The sequence below is a fragment of the Globicephala melas genome, chromosome 15 (assembly GCF_963455315.2).
Source record: "Globicephala melas chromosome 15, mGloMel1.2, whole genome shotgun sequence".
NCBI lineage: Eukaryota > Metazoa > Chordata > Mammalia > Artiodactyla > Delphinidae > Globicephala > Globicephala melas.
The window spans coordinates 75,547,656-75,563,954 of NC_083328.1; the positions used below are offsets into that span (position 1 = coordinate 75,547,656).

Here is a 16,299-nt window from a genome sequence, read left to right on the forward strand (position 1 = left end):
TCTTTCAATCTTCACACCACCCTATGAGGTGGGTACTTTCATTATATTCATTTTACAAAGGAGGGAACAGAGGCAGAGAGGGGTTAATTTGCCCAAGGTTGCGCAGCTAGTATTTAGTAGAGCCGGAATTTGGACTCAGGCAGCCTGTCTCCAAAGTGAGCACTCCCCTGAAGACTGGTTAGAATCCTGGCTTCCATACCAATGTGCAAAGGTACTCTGGACAAGTGATTTTGCCTCTCTGTGCCTCAGTTTCCTCATCTATAAAATGGGAATAATAAAAGTGCCTATATTGTAGGGTTGATGTAGAGGTTAAATGAGAAAATGTACTTGGAATGCCAGGTACAGTGCCTGCCACAAGCACTCAAGGAATAAGCTGGAATTCAACACCGCTGCTCTGGGTAGGCTTGAGATGGGAAGAGTGAACAGAGATGATTCTGTCCTCTAGGGTCTCTGACCCCATGGAGTTCACTATCTTCATATAATGTGCCCAACCCAAAAGTGAATGGCTTAAAGTACAACCTGCAGGAAAACCACCTGACCAGCCCTTCTCATGTGTGCTTCAAGGACCACAGGTATAGAATTAGCTGGGGTTGCTGATAAAAAATACAGATTCCTGTATCCGAATCCTTTGGAAGTGGGCCCAGAAATCTGCCACTATTCAACACTAATGCACCACGGAATTTGTGCTCCACTGAGTCCACTCTGAGCAGGACTTCCTTGCTATTTGGGGAAATATTAAAAATCATTCCAAGACCCCAATCCATTCATTTCTGCAGTGCCCAGGATAGGAGACTCCAAACGCAAAGTACATTCAGAGAGTAGTGGGCCTTCCCCAGCAGCCTGGTAAATTATGAAGCTCTAAGTTTCACGAAAAAAGGGCGGACATCTGGCCAGAGGCCGGAGCCTGGAAGGGGAGCATGTAATCCCCCCCGCCCCCCTTGGAGCACTGAGGCCTGGGCCCTGGCGCTGCAAGAAAGATGCATGACTGCTTCAAGGTCACTCTGTGATTCAACGGACCGCGTCGATGCTTGAATTCAAGATCGGTGGCAGCCGGGCAAACCCACGCGCCGTGGGCGGGGCTCCCGGGGTCGCCTAGGCAACGGGCGCGCGCCACGCCCAAGCCCGTAGACCGGGATGGGAGGGGAGGAGGGAGGGCACGCTGCAAGATGTCTTCCCCCAGCACCTCCCCCGGCTCCGCCCCGCGGCACTGCTAGCCGACATTCCTGAGCGCTGATTGGTCCTTCCGCTTGAGGGGCGGAGCCCGCGGCAGCGCGGTGCGTACTTCCGGCTGCCGGGTTGACATGAAGAAGCAGCGGCGGCTAGGGCGGCGGTAGCGGCGAGAGTCGCGGCTTGCAGCGGGACTAAGTGCGGAGAGCGCGACGCGGCCTAGAGCGGCAGACGGCACAGTGGGCCGAGGAGGAGGCGCAGCAGCCCCCCTGGCCCGCCATGGAGATGGAAAAGGAGTTCGAGCAGATCGACAAGGCTGGGAGCTGGGCGGCCATTTACCAGGTGCGGGAGCGCCCCCAAAGCGCGGCAGGCCCTTCGCTTAGGCCTAGCGAACCTTCCCCTCAGACCCCCAGGTCCCGCTCTCCCTCTGGGTCCCGCCCTCCGCCTGGGCCCTGCTCCGTGAGGATTCGATCCGACGGCGGCAGAGGCCAGCCGCCTCTCTCTTTGTCCCTCGGGTGGGCCTGCGTCTCTCCCCGGCCTCGCAGTCCCCTTTGATCCCCCACCTACCTCATATTCTCCAGCCCGGGTGACCTCTCAAGCCTGGAAGCCGCCAGTCTCTGCCCTCAGCGCGAAACCTCGCACCCCGACCCCGCCCCCCTGCCTGTCCACTCTTTGTCCCTTGGGGTGGATAGAACACCCCCACTACTTCCTTTCTAGACTGGACCACCTCAGGCTGTCTTCCTTTGTCTCCCCGGGGGAAAGGGTTACTCCCCCCTCCCTCCTTTACATTTCCTTTCTCCTGGTCTCTGTGCGTCGAGTCCCAAGGATGACAGTCCCTTCCCCCTTCCTGTTCATTCATTTAATGGATCTGAATTGACGTGCCTCTTCCGTGCTAGGCGCTGCTGAGGCGCTGGAGGTAGTGTTTGCTGAACAAGACAGGCAAGATGCTATCCCCCGTGAGCTTAGAGTCGAATAGGGCAGTGCAACACATAAGCAGACAATTTCAGCTGGGGACAAGTGCTATGAAGAAAACAAAACATAACGGGGTAGAGAGTGATTTCAGGGAAGATGGCCTGCCTCAGAGAAGGGGATCAGGGAAGATCTGTCAGAGGAAGAGATACTTGCTCTGTGAGCTAAGCCCTGAGAGTAGCAGGCTGAAAAGAGCTTTCCAGCCAGGAGGTCTGGAGTACCCACTCCACTGGGGCCAGAATATTACCCCGTGTCAGGCAGGCAACAGGGGAGGTTGACGTTTCTACTCCTTCTAAAATAGCATCTTTCTCTCGGTGAGCATCTTATCCTTTGGTCATGGTTGAGATGATGGTGTCTTCCCGGTCTTCATCTCCTTGTGGGTTATGGTGATTCATAAATTAAAAGTTCGGAAGGTGGAGTTTCTCACGTATCTCTACATCATCAGATTAAAAAGATGAAGAGGTCTGCTTTCACAAGAGCTAAATCCTCTGAAGAAAATATGTGCTCCCGATTAAATGTCATCGCGGGGGTTGTGAGGATTAACCAAAACCACACTCGGTATTTTAAATAAACAACATACAGAATAGAGAGATGTTGTTACTTGTGTAAAGGGAGAAGGCTGTTTTCGGCTTATAGGCTCAAAAGGCAAATTGTGAGATCCATCAGCTGGTAGTATTAAAATCTATTTTGAGCTCCACTTAAAAAGGAAAAAAGCTTTAAGCAGTTCTTTGGTATGCTTGACTAACAAAAGCCTTTTTTTGGCAGGCTTGGTTTCATGTGGATTTTCATCAAGCTTATTTGACAGGATTCTTTTTACTTGCACTGTAATGTATATTAGCTTCTGATAGACTAATGTTTATAACCACTCTAATCTGTGTAAGTACGATCGATCAATATATAAAATTTGTATTCCGTGTCTAGTCTCTCTGAGTTAATTGAATGAATCCCACTAGTGACTTTGAGAATGTGTAGACAAATTATCTGCATCAGATTGAATACAGTGGAGTCTAAAGTGGTCTTAAATGAAAAAATTCTTGGTCTGAAGTGTTGGAGTTGATAATGATATACCCCATCACAAGTAGGGGTGGCCTCCAGGAGGTACTGGGGAGAATCTTTTATATTGAAGCTGACTCAGTTGGCAACAGCAAATTCATATTATAAAAAGTCCTTGTTTGAATTTGATTACTTACAGTTTTAGCGAGGAGTGGGAGACCTTTCACCCAAGCACCGTTAAAACTATGTTAAGCAAGTCACTAGCATGGAGCATGGTCTTCAGTTAATTTCCCTCATTGTTCTTGTGTTTGTCTACCACCTTGGAACCCCAGGAGTTGGTCGAGATCGCTGTATGTTGAGATTTCTCTAGATCCTTAATCGATTGCCACATTTCTAGAGGTGGTTTCTTTTATCTCAGAGAATTATCCGCTATGGGCTTTCTCACCTCTGCAGTACAGATATTTTTCTTTTACAAAATCTGAATCGGACGCTCTTTTCCTTCTTGATGTTAAAAGTGGCAAATTCTGGCATTGTATAAAAAATGTAGAGTTCAGATGACCTTGAGTCTAAAGTGGCAGATTTTCCAAAGTGTGTGTCAATTTATGAAAACCATTATTTTTCAGGAATTCAAAGAAATGTGTTTATGGTGGGTAGAAAATAGAAGTTAGAAAAATTAATGTTTTGTAGCCCGTCACAATGAAGGCAGCCTTATACAGAGTCATTTTGGGCTTGCTTAGTCTATTGTGATTTTTAAAATAATATGTAATTTTTGCTTAACATTTTGTAAACAAAGCAGTGCAGTTATTTCTCACTATACTAACTTCTAACTAGAACAAAAAGGTGTAAAAACTTGGAAACAATTGGGAAAAGAACAAAAGATGAAGTAGACTTTTGAATGCCGAGGAATGAGGCGGCTTAGAAAACAAATGTTTCAGGCGAAGATTCTCTCCTAGCTCAATTTAATAAAGTGAGCATAACTGTTTTTATATAGTTGTTAATGGTAATAGATAGCATAGATACTAATAAGCATTTAGGTCTATAAAAAGTCAGCTTTGATAGCATGTGTAGATGGCTTTAAAAAATTGTTTTCTATCATTTAAATGATTGTATGTCTGGTTTGAAAAGTGGAAGTAATACTTAGCAAGCCTGGAGTGCCCAAAAGAGAAGAGAGAACATAGATAGGGCAAAGAGATTGGTTTTTGGAGCTAGAATGAGAGAAGAGAGGGCTTGAATGAATGAAAATAAGAAAAACTACCCTCCATTTGTAGTTTAAGGTTTGGGTCAGGTGTTTCGCCATTTCTCTCATCTCTAATTCTTTGATTCTCTGACACTGTTCACTAATTTTCAGTATGAATGATTTGATTGTTTCAGATAAAGGAGATTGCAACAATAGCTTGTGACTTCAAGGCAAGATTTATTCTATGTTAGAGGCAGGCTTTGTAATACGGGCCACTCTTCCAATTGACATTTGTTTTTATAGCTGCTTTCATTATGAAATACGATCTAATGCCTGACTAGGTTAAAATCATGTTATAACAATAATTCACTAAAATTCCTTACTGCTGTATACAGCTTATTTTATTACAGTCCAAGATGAATATTAAAATTTCCCAGTAATTTTTATATAAATACCATTCTCTTCAGAGAAAAAATGTGTTTTGTGCAGAGGAGAAAGATCTATACACTATGACTCACTTCACTTAAAAAAAAGAAAGACAAACGGAAGTGACATGGAGAGGATGGGAAGCTCTAGTCATCTTGAGTGACCCATTAGATCTAAATGTTCTTGTGTAGCCCTGGTTTGAGTGAACTAAATTTAGGTGTCTGATCACCACTTTGGAAACGGTGCAAAGACGTTTGTAATTGTCTGGACTCAGATTAACTGGGGGCACAAGTAGAAATAGTGGAGGGAAGAACTTTTTGCTATCATTATTTGTTTGACATCACTGGCATATTTATAGGAATACTTTGGTTCTTTTGGAAGTACATCATAAACTATATCAGATGGTTCTAAAGAGTCAGCTGGGGGTTAATGGTAATGCAAATGATTTTCGGTTGCCAGTTATCTACCATTGGGCTCCAAGGCCCCTCCAGTGCATTTTGCTTTTTTTTTTTTGGCTGCACCGCGCTGCATGTGGGGATCAAACCCATGCCCCCCTGCATTGGAAGCATGGAGTCTTAACCACTGGACTGCCAGGGAAGTCCCTGCATTTTGCATTTTAGCACGAATAGCTCCCCCAAACCTATTTTAAAAATGCCTGGTATTGAGTAGTGTAATTGAATGTATACTGAATTTCATGATAGAAATAAATTTTAAAATTTCCTGTAGGGGTTTTGTCAGACTCTTAACTACTGAAATAACTGTGCCTTTTCTTTTTTCCCTTTTCTCTTTTTTTTGAGTTGTCTATTTTCTGATCTTTTAGATGGCAGAATCCTTTTGACAGTTTTTGTCTTATGCTGTACTTTTAATTGCAGGTACTTTTTCATAAGCCAGCCTGAGCTCATGTGTATTTTGCACAAGCTGGCGGTCCCTCCCTACAGTGTTTATGTTAATTTGTTCATGGTAACCAACTAATACTGACTACAAATAGTCTGGGCATGTTTCTTTGTACTGCCCATGTTTAGGAAAAGGGGAAGTCCAGCAGGGTCATTGTGTCCAAGACAATGTAGTTTGGTACCAGTCATTTGGTGCATGTTTTGAATATGCAGGAGTGCTGGGGACTTTGGAATGGTTCTTGATTCCCTCTACCACATCTCATTGATTGGTCACTATGATGTCCTTCCTACCATCCCAGTGGTCTAGGTTCTCAAATTTTGCTTATAATACTGCTGTCATTTCTGGCTTCACATTACAGAAATTGGTGAAACCAGAAACATATTAATAAGGTCCCTCAACAATCTCTCCACATCTCCTGCCTGCCCCACTGTGTATATTCTTCACATTATCACTAGAGTAATTGGTTAAAAACAGACCTGGGTCTGTCACTCCTCTGTTTACTTCTATGCTTTCATTTATGTGTAAGGTCCAAGCTCCTTGGCATGGCAGCCAGGTTCCAGCCATCCCCTCCTGTGTACCTTTTATTCTGGCCACACTAGAAGGTGCAGTGTTCTCCAGACTCATCCTTCTCTTTCATTCCTCTGTACTTTGGCTCAACACTTTGTTTAGGCTGCCTTTCCCACTCATTCTGGCTTGCGCCTCCCAGCTCAAATGTGTGCCCCCTTGCACTAGATTTTGGCTCTCTCACTTGTGTGCTTACATACACCTTCGTACCTATCTCTTTTAAAGCGCTGCTCTCATGGGAGCTGTTCCTTTGTATCCGAGTCCATCTACTGTAGGGTCCAAACTATGGAAGTCACCTCTTCCATCTTTCTCATTCATCTTGGTGTCCTCTGCACCGGGCACAAAGTGCCTAAGAAATGTTGGGGTTGAATTGATTGTCAGCACTTTGCCCCAGGCCCTGACAATAGAAAGACAAGTCACAGTTCCCAGCCCCCATTCTGGGGGAGGAGGAATGGTAGACACAAAGAGATTAGCCTGCATTAGTACTAATAGCAGAGGCCACTCTCAGAGAAAACCAGTACAGTTTGAGCCACGGCTTGATGAGGCAGTTTGGTGTTGCCTGCTGTGGTGGCTTGGAAGAAAAGCTTGGATGCTTACCCAGTAGGAAGCCCAGCTTATTTCACAGGAACTTTAAATTTAACAACAAATTTGTACTTGGCTTGAGGCGAACTTAATAGGAAACTTGGAGGTGATATATCTGTCTCTCTAAGAATTATTGAATTACTCTGTTCTCATCACTCTCGACTTGTTCTCACATGCCTTCTAGAAGGGCTTTGTATGTAGCTGGTTTGTAAAATGTATTTTGACTGTGGGCTTAAAAATATGGTTCTCCATAAAGTAACCCTTATAAAACCTGTGATTTCTTTTCAGAGTATAAATGGTAAAGGCAAACATTTTTGGCCTTTGATCAGATCACCCTTCTGGCCAAGAGAGTAGCTTAATCTTTTGCTTTTTCTCTAGTTAGCTCTAACACTAACTAGGCTGAATGGGTCCCTTCCTTTCTTTGGGTTTCAGTCCCTTCCTGTGTAAAAATGGTCCTTGACTAACTGATCACCAAATTCTCCTCAAGTAATGAAAGTCTTTAATGTGCTCACAAAGAGAGTTTGATGTTCCTGAAGTAATCCTTGTAACCACTGCTGTGGTTACTCAATTTTGTAAGGTGCGTGGGTGTCGGTGGGTACAGTTAGGCTCAAAAATGTGTAAGTTTTGTGACTATGGTTGAAGATTCAAAAGAATCTTTTTTTTCCCAAGAGGTATTGAACATTTTTAATAAGTTGGGTTCATTTGGTTTAGTAATGTGGGAAAACGAGTGGCACTGACATATGAGTTATGCTTGCAGTTTTTCTCTGAGTAGCAATTGGGTGGTTTTTCCTGTAAAGATAGAGGAACTGATTCTCGAGAATTTACGAAAGATTCAACCCCACCTAGGTACACAAAGAGTAGCTGCCCTTTATGTTGTAATTTTAGAAAGAAACCAACATCTGGTCTAAACTTCATTTGAAGAGCATGATAGTATACACAGCTGCCGTGTTTGAGAAGAAAGTACCTAAGGCTCCAGCATTTTAGAAATAATGCTTCACTTTGTAGAAGTGGGCTTCATAGTTTCCTAGCTGCTGCCCTCTCCTTCCTCAAGGCAGCTTGACGTATCACAAGGGTCTTACTGACAGTTTTGTAAATTTTGAATATCTGAAAGCTAGGAACAAGACCATTTCCCATGGAAGATTTTTCCCCCCAAAATAAATAGCCAAAGAAAAGTCAAGCCCCCCCCAAATCAGTTGATCTTCGGAATGTAGTACAAGTCACACTGCAGACAAAAATAACTACTGATAAATGATTTTCAGTTTTTTGTTTTTAATTTGTGACCTGATTCAATTTGCAGTTTTGAATGCTTTTGATTCTACCAACGCTGTTTGTAAAGTTTTACGGATACCCCGTGGTAATTAGATAGAATTGGTGCTTAAGAAGTTCTACAGCATGGAATCACAAAATAAACGTGGCTTCTTAGCAAAGGGACACTTAAGGTCCATATTTTTCTCTGGAAAATATACATATTCCCTACTACTCTTAATCTAGTAGTGTGCCAGGAAGTTCTGAGTTCTTATTGAGGGTTAACTGCTTGTTGAAGCAAACCTTTGGGCATGAGTGGACTTGTGTCCTAGGCGTCTTTCTTCCCAAAGACTGATTGAGGCACGTTTTCTTCTACAGGTGAAGAAGGAAAAGCCTCGGCTGTGTTTGTGGCTTTTGTGGGCAAGCGACACCACTTGCAAAGATAAGATGAGCATAGCAAAACTAGGTTTCCAAAACTATGTTTTTTTAATTTATTAGTTAGTGATTAGAGAAGGAAAACTCCCTTATCTCCGTTACTGTTATGAAACATTTTTCCCCCGACTTTTTTTTTTTCTTACCTAATGGCTTTGTTACTGGTGCATCTCTTCGTTTTGAAGAATCTCATTTTAAAAATGCCACGCTAAGTTCCAGGGAACAGCTTAGCTAGTTTTTATTCTGTTGAGTACTGATTACTCAGAGAATTATACAGTATTGTGAATTGCTTACAGGAAGGTGAACATCAAGTAATTACTCCAAGTAGTTGGAATTCTCTGAAGAACAGGGGGTTACTTAAAAATGTCTGCGCATGAAATCACTTCTGAATATAACTTCACTCAAGAGAACAAATAGGCAAGCTGCGTTTAGCATAATACGGTAAATTAGCTTTAAATTCCCTCGGTGCTTAAACATTTGTCACTGTTACATTTATCTTAGATTTTGTATTGCTTCACTATTCAAATAGTCAGGGCTGAGTTTGCTTCTACAATGATAAAGGCAAAGTATGCCTAACTGGGTCATAAATATTTGTGTGGCTCACTTTTGCACAGAGAAAAGAGGCCTCTAAGAAGATATTCAGGGGTCTTTCAGAGGGAGGATACTTTGTTTTGTGTTTTTTGTTGTTCTTGTTGTTTTGCTTTATTTTTACCCTGATTCAAAATGATATTTTGACAGCATCTTAGAGTTAAGAGCATTGCCATTATTGTTCTCCACCACCTGGATACCACCTCCCAGTTGCCAGGGTCTTTTGGATCATCCTCGGAGGTGGGGTGAGGGGGTGAAGCAGAGTGGTGCAATATCAGGAAGTTGCATTAAGCCACATCAGCTTGACAGGCACAAAGCCACATTTCTGGAGCAATCCCCAGTACACCGGGTGATATGGCCATGATTGAGGGTTAGCTGGTCCACATCTCCCATGAACCATCCTTGAGAATCCACATCCCCATGATGTGCTGCGTTTTAATGGGTCCTTTATGTACCTATCATGGTACCATTTCTAAGTGTATTTAAATATTCCTTCATGTCCCACTAACAGTTTTTCTTAATATATCCCAGGAATATTAGTGTCATTAGCAGTATTTTATTTCATTTGTTCTTGTCATAGTACCCAGGTCTGCTACTGTCCCTTGTTTTTCGACTTACTGATAAGAATGCTTTTTAGAGTTTTAGTATTGAAGAGTGCACAGTAGCAGTTGGTAGGTTTTATACTCATCGTTTCTTAACCACTCGTTTCCATCCTTTTTGAGCTTGAACTTTCCCCAGAAAACTTATCAAAAATGTAGTCATCACGCAGAGAGAATCATGGTAAAAGTAGTTGAAGTTTAACAAACTAGTACCTTTTTTTTTTGCATGAACCCACATTTGTCAACTGACCTTCCTTTTGCAACACGTTCCACTACTTTATGACAAAAACTTTTGTGTTTCCCAACAGCCTTTGTTCATTGGAAGATGTTGCTTTTGGAAGTAGGAAATAAACGGCTTGAGGAGATGGAGGCAAGCTTTGGTCTGAAGTAGGAGTCTGGTATGTCCCTAGCTCTCTGTGAGAAGCGCATTCGGAGATGGGTGTGGTCCATCATCTGAAATTTCCTATCCTCAGTTTGAGGAGGTGGTTACCATTCTAACCACTTAAGAACTGCATGGTACATGCTATTTTATTTACAGGGCAAAACTTAGCTCTAATGGTTTCCCTTGTACTTGCCTTCAAATTAATAAAATGTCATTCTTTGGTAATGTTTACATGCCAGAAGGAAGAAAGGATACAGCTGAAGTTAAAGGATTAAATTGGCATCACACCTTTAGTTTTGTAAATGCTTTTAATGTTTGATTTTTGTAGGTTGAGCATAAGGAAGTGATAAGTATGTTAGGTTATTTGTGGTTTGAGCTAATTTTAGTCTCTTGTTCACAGCTTGCTTTATATCCTTTGACATTTGCTTTCTAGAAAGACAAATTATGAATGTAGGACTCAGTTTATATTCTACACTTGGCTATATTTCAAAAAAATATTTTCTCAGTACTTTGGTAGTTGGACACTTTGAAACATAGTAACATTCTTTTAAAAATCATTGATTCCTTTGCTTAGTGATGTCTCTACTTTTCCAGCAAGTAAATTAGATTCTTTCATAGAGGCTTGGAACTCTTGCTATAAGCCAGTGGCTAAAAGGGTATGGTTGATACTAGAGGATTTTTAAAAGAGTCTGACTGACCCTGAGATGTACTGAAGCAAGGCTTTGATTGGCTGTATATAGGAAACCTTCCCCACCCTGTCCTCTTAGTTGATAGAGCCTTTTACTCGTAAAGGCTGGGTCTTTGTCTCAAAGCTTTAGTCCCAGGCTGCCCTGCTACCCACCCTTAACCAACTCCCCCGAACATACATCCCCCCCAGGGACTTGTGAGGTGATGGAAGAAGAGGACAGGGTTTGGGTTCTGGGTCTGCCTTCGACTGTTGTGGGACCTTGAAGGAGTTAACATTCAACATCTGTAAAATATGGTGATTAGACCAGATAGCCTTACAGCATGACTGGAATCTAACATCCTACACCTACGCGGTCACACGAGGAGCCAGGAGACTGGGGCAACTTTGCTGGAAAAATGGGGGCTTCACGTCCCACTCATGCTAGATTTGGTAGCCATATATGTTCCATGATCCCCCTTATCTAAAAGTGAGACAGAACTTTAAATTTTCATATTAACTCAAATCAAAACTTTAAAAATCCATTATGTCCTTAAAAAGAACAAAACACCCTGTGTGGGCATAAATCCATTATTTTATAAAATGACTGAATGCCACATTGATGAATGCAGTTTCCTTTGAAATTCTTCTCATGTCTAAAGAGGATTATTGGGTTTTGTAATTGGACTAAAATCTCCCATTCAAGGGAGAAAGGCACAGTCTGATCCATGTTCTACCCTCATTCATAATAAAACCCAATAACAGCTAACTTTTATTGAATTCTGTTATGTGCCCCAGGCACTGCGCAAAGTGCTTTACATGCAGTACCGTTTATTACACACCATAAATTGGTCTTTAATAGCAGGAAATGTTTTGGGAGGATAATTAGGTGTCAGAGCCTCGATGTTCTTCTTTGCCTGAGGTCTCCCATGTCCTGGACCCAGCTTTACAACGGCACTGTGGCCATGCTCACACGGATACACAACTGCAGGGACAAGGAATTGCGCTTCGCTTCCTGGTTGATTAGCACATAGGAAGAGAGAGTTTGTAGATTTTGACCCTTGCCCATATTTCTGACCTCTTACCTAGATGTCACAAGTTGGCCACCCAGTTATATTTTGCTTGGTCCACACAGTGCTTTAAAAAAAAAGAGGAGTTTAAACTTTTGTCATTATTGATAAAACAGGAGAAATCACATACAAATCTGGATTTCTGGCTTCTCTTGAAAAATCTGAAGATCACACGGCCTGAGCCCACCGTGGCAGTGGTCTGCTGATCTGAGGGGCACGTGTGTATTCTTCTCCCCAGCGGGTCCCCCTGTCCTTGCTTATATGATCTACCCCGCCATTGGACGCACTTGAGTTTGTAGCCTCTACTCCAGACTGGGTTTTTTTCTTGGAATTGTTTATTAGCATTAGAATTAAGGTGATTTTAAAAAGACGTTTAGGCTCGTAAGTAGTTGGTGTACTATCATTAGATAAAATCAAAGCAAGGGAAGACTAGCTGGAGATATGGTGGCTAGTGTGAAAATGCCTGAGGAGGGAGTGCCCTTGACATTAAAATCCGGGATAAAATCATTAGCCAGGTGCTTCTTTCCTTCCTGCCCTTCCCCCTTCCCTTGTCATCCTTATCCCCTTTCTGCTATTTTGAGGAAGTTGGAAGCTGCCACCATTTTTTTCCACCTCGAGCAACTGAGTGTGACTGTATTTTTGTCCCATGTTCAATTATTTCCACGAACTATTTTTGATGACCAACTTGGAAATTAAATTGGATGGTCAATATGGGACCTGACAAGAAGAATGACTTGCTCAAATAAGTTTGCACTGAAAAATCTAAGAAGTAGTGTTTTTAATGACTTGCTTTGTGACCTGGTTAGGAATGATACCATTTGTCATGTGTCTCAATTCATGATTAGATGGTTTCTCTACCTTATCCTCTCTATCAAGGGATGAAATAAATGATAGCCATGATTGGGGGAAAATATATATATATATGTATATATGTTACAAAGAATATGTGTGAAAGGTCTCTGTCCCTGTTTAGCGACAGAAGTACGTGTTATATTGTAGGAGATGCTATTCCTTTGATCCCTCTTGAACATCTCTTCTTCCATAGAGATATATTATATATGACAAATTAGAACAAGCAATAGATAGGGAAGATTCTTTACCATTATAAAACAATCAGGATCCTTGTTCTGAGTTTTGTACCTTTTCCCCTCCTAAAGCTGAACGCCAGGAGGACAAAACCAACTCAGTGTTTTAGCACTCCTGAATTGTGTGACATGATGGCATTGGCCGTTTAATACTTTTTTGTATATATGAAATTAAAATCAATAACTGGAGATCAATTTCTCCATGAAGCTTTTCATCTCCCCTTTATTTCCTCTTCTCTTCTACAATGGTAAGCTCCTTTCAGGCAGAGTCCGTTCACTCATTCAAGTTCATGAGCTAGGGCCCGGGCTCTGGTAGGCAGTGAGGGTAAGTGGTGAGCAAGAAAGACACAGTTTGTCCTTGCTGTTAAGAAGCTTAACAGTGCAGCCAGCAAAGGGGCTGGGTAGAGACAGTCCCAGTTCAGAGTGATGAGAGCTCTCATAGGCGTAGGCCTGGGTACTTGCGGACACTGAGGAAGAGGCATTTGGGAGGAGGAAAAGCAAGCGGAAGACCTGTCAGGTAAAGATAGTCTATAAAAGTAATATCTAAGTTGAGATTCCAAGGGCAGGCAGGAGTGAGCCCCTTATGTTCTCTAGTCCCCTAATCTGGGTTCAGGCCTCCGTGCCCTTCTCTGTTCATGTTAAGTGTTAAATTACCTAAGCTTGAAAGCATGGGAGCATATTTAACTTTATTCCTCTTTGTTCTTAACCCTCCGCCTCCCATCCACCCCTTGCCCCTCCACGATTCATATGCATTGTCTCTCTTTCTCTTAATATATATTTTTTTCCTCTCTCCCTTGCCATTACTTCTCACCTTGACTGTGATAATGGCCTCAGAATCCTTCTAATAGGGTGACTTAGTGAAGGCTACAACATGTCATTGACCGCATGTTGCCGCCGTGTAGTGGTCACCTGTGTAGGTGTCTTCTCTGGCAGGATGATGTTTGTGTTATCGTCTGTGCGTTAACGGTATTAACGGACAGTGCGTTACACTTAGTAGGCAGGTAGTACAGTATTGATTGCAATGAAGTGATAGCTTTTATATAAATAGTTTTATTTTTCTTATCCAGGTATTTATGCAGATACTCTTCAGTCTGTACAAAAAGCAGAATTATCTTTTATGACACAAAATGTTTTTTATAAAGAGTCTTTAAGTATAAGCCTGACTCAGTAAGTACAAATGGAAAATATGTGGCTATCCCCCTGATTTGCAGATGACACTATAAGAAGAAAGGTCTCATTTATTCATTGTGAATTTTAAAAGATATCTTTAATGGTGTTAGCTGGCTTATCCCATTATGTGGTCTGTTCATTAGCAGTTCTCTTTATATAGACGGCTTTGTTCGAGTGAGTCTTTCAAGTCAAGTACCTTGTAAAATAACTTTACTGATAATTTATCCTAGTTTTAAATGACTAACTGATAGGCTTTAATTTTTAGGCATTTTAACATTTTTGGATATGATTACATATTCTGAGACTTTGTGATTTAAACACAAAAATTATCATCTTGAGTAATTCTGAATGAGTTGCTGATTGCTGCCTGTTTTCCGTTCACATACTTACTAAACTCATTCCTTGCTGTGTCGGAGCAGTCAGACTTGGATATCTGCAAACCATTAAGGTTGTGTAACATCTTTTCTTTTTTCCTTTTTCTAATTCTGGCTTTGAAGATCATGTGTGGAAGTAGTACTGGATTCGATTTTTTAAAGAATAATTGTTGATTACTAGTCATTACAGATTTGAAAATGGAAGAGTTTTTCTTATCAATGGAGGACAAAGTAGAGTAAAAGAAGCTTTGACTATCTTTCCTTCACTGGTGAAGGAGGATGTTTCAATGTGGCTTCTGTTTTTGTTTTTCCTCCTTCCGGTTTTATTTTGGAGTCATTTACATGTCACTGAATGGATACTATAGAACGTCCATAGCAGAAATAGATGTATAGAGCAGAAAAACAATAGTTCACAGGCATCTCAACAGAGTCACTAAACATAGCTTTTTTTAAAAAATTTATTTTTGGCTGCGTTGGGTCTTCGTTGCTGCGTGCGCGCTTTCTCTAGTTGCAGCGAGCGGGGGCTACTCTTCGTTGCGGTGCACAGGCTTCTCATTGTGGTGGCTTCTCTTTTTGCAGAGCACGGGCTCTAGGTGCGTGGGCTTCAGTAGTCGTGGCACGCAGGCTCAGTAGTCATGGGGCACAGCCTTAGTTGCTCCGCGGCATGTGGGATCTTCCCAGACCAGGGCTCGAACCCATGTCCCCTGCACTAGCAGGCGGATTCTTAACCACTGTGCCACCAGGGAAGCCCCTAAACATAGCTATTAAATGGACAGAGTATTGCAGGGGGGAAGCAACCGTTTTTAAGTTGGAAGTGAATAAGAAAGCATTATAAAAATAGATCCTTAATAGAAGTCCAAACTCTGGATAAGACCCTGGTTCACTGATTATGCTTTGTCTTAGGATTGGAGGGGAGGTGTAGATGTGCGTGTGTTGGGGGTGGGAGTATGAATCTAAGAGAGGATTCCAGCAGGCATTCCCAGTCAATAAATTGCCTTTGGGGGAATTGTTTAATTACTTGCCTGTATTATGCTGGTCATATTTTAAGTGGGCCCCTCTGCATCCCTCCCTCTCCCCTTAATTTACCTGGTTCACAACGTGTCCTCTTTTCCACAGCTGCTGTCTTCCCTGGGCCACATCAGTGTTCCCTTGGGCAGTCCATCCACCATGCTCACCTCCTCCCCTGGAAATTTCATGTCCCTCTCCTTTTGCCGTCTCCTTCCCATAGGGCACGCCCTGGCCCTTGGGATGTTTTCTGTCTTTGCCATCTCATTAGACTCAGACCTTTCACTCTCCAATCACAGCCTCCTGTGCTTCCACACTCCCTCACTCAGTTACTTCCCTCCTCTGGGTTTACTCCTACAGCCAGATTTCCAGCTGCTCCTTTCCAGCATCAGTCCTCCCTTCCCTTCTTATGCGGCCGGTCAGTCCCTTGAAATGCTGCCTCTCCAATATCCCCGTGTAGCCCTTCTGCCCATCTTCTTTTTTTTTTTTTAATTTATTTAATTTACTTTTGTTTTTGGCTGCGTTCGGTCTTTGTTGCTGTGTACGGGCTCTGTCTGGTTGCGGCGAGCGGGGACTACTCTTCGTTGCGGTGGCTTCTCTTGTTGCAGAGCACAGGCTCTAGGCGCGCAGGCTTCAGTAGTTGTGGCACGCGGGCTCAGTAGTTGTGGCTCGCGGGCTCTAGAGTGCAGCCTCAGCAGTTGTGGCGCACGGGCTTAGTTGCTCCGTGGCATGTGGGATCTTCCCGGACCAGGGCTCAAACCCGTGTCCCCTGCATTGGCAGGTGGATTCTTAACCACTTCGCCACCAGGGAAGCCCCTGCCCATCTTCTTGCCATCAGCATACCAGACCAGCTCTACCTGGACCAGGCCAGCCACCAGCTTTTCTTTTCCTGGGCCCACGCCCCTAGGTGCTG

General features: G+C 42.8%; 1 protein-coding gene across 3 annotated transcripts in view; it reads left to right on the forward strand.

The window, feature by feature from the left end:
• The first annotated feature begins 1,288 nt into the window (after positions 1-1,288).
• PTPN1 (protein tyrosine phosphatase non-receptor type 1) overlaps positions 1,289-16,299 on the forward strand; it is a 67,993-nt gene continuing 52,982 nt past the window's right edge. For 2 of the 3 annotated variants that reach the window (XM_070043644.1, XM_030839079.3), the window contains exon 1: positions 1,289-1,509. In XM_070043644.1, the coding sequence (XP_069899745.1) occupies positions 1,447-1,509 (63 nt within the window). In that variant the 5' untranslated portion in view covers positions 1,289-1,446. Of the gene's footprint in view, positions 1,510-9,944; positions 10,035-16,299 lie in introns of all 3 variants that reach the window. The other variant, XM_060284912.2, reaches the window with a different exon arrangement.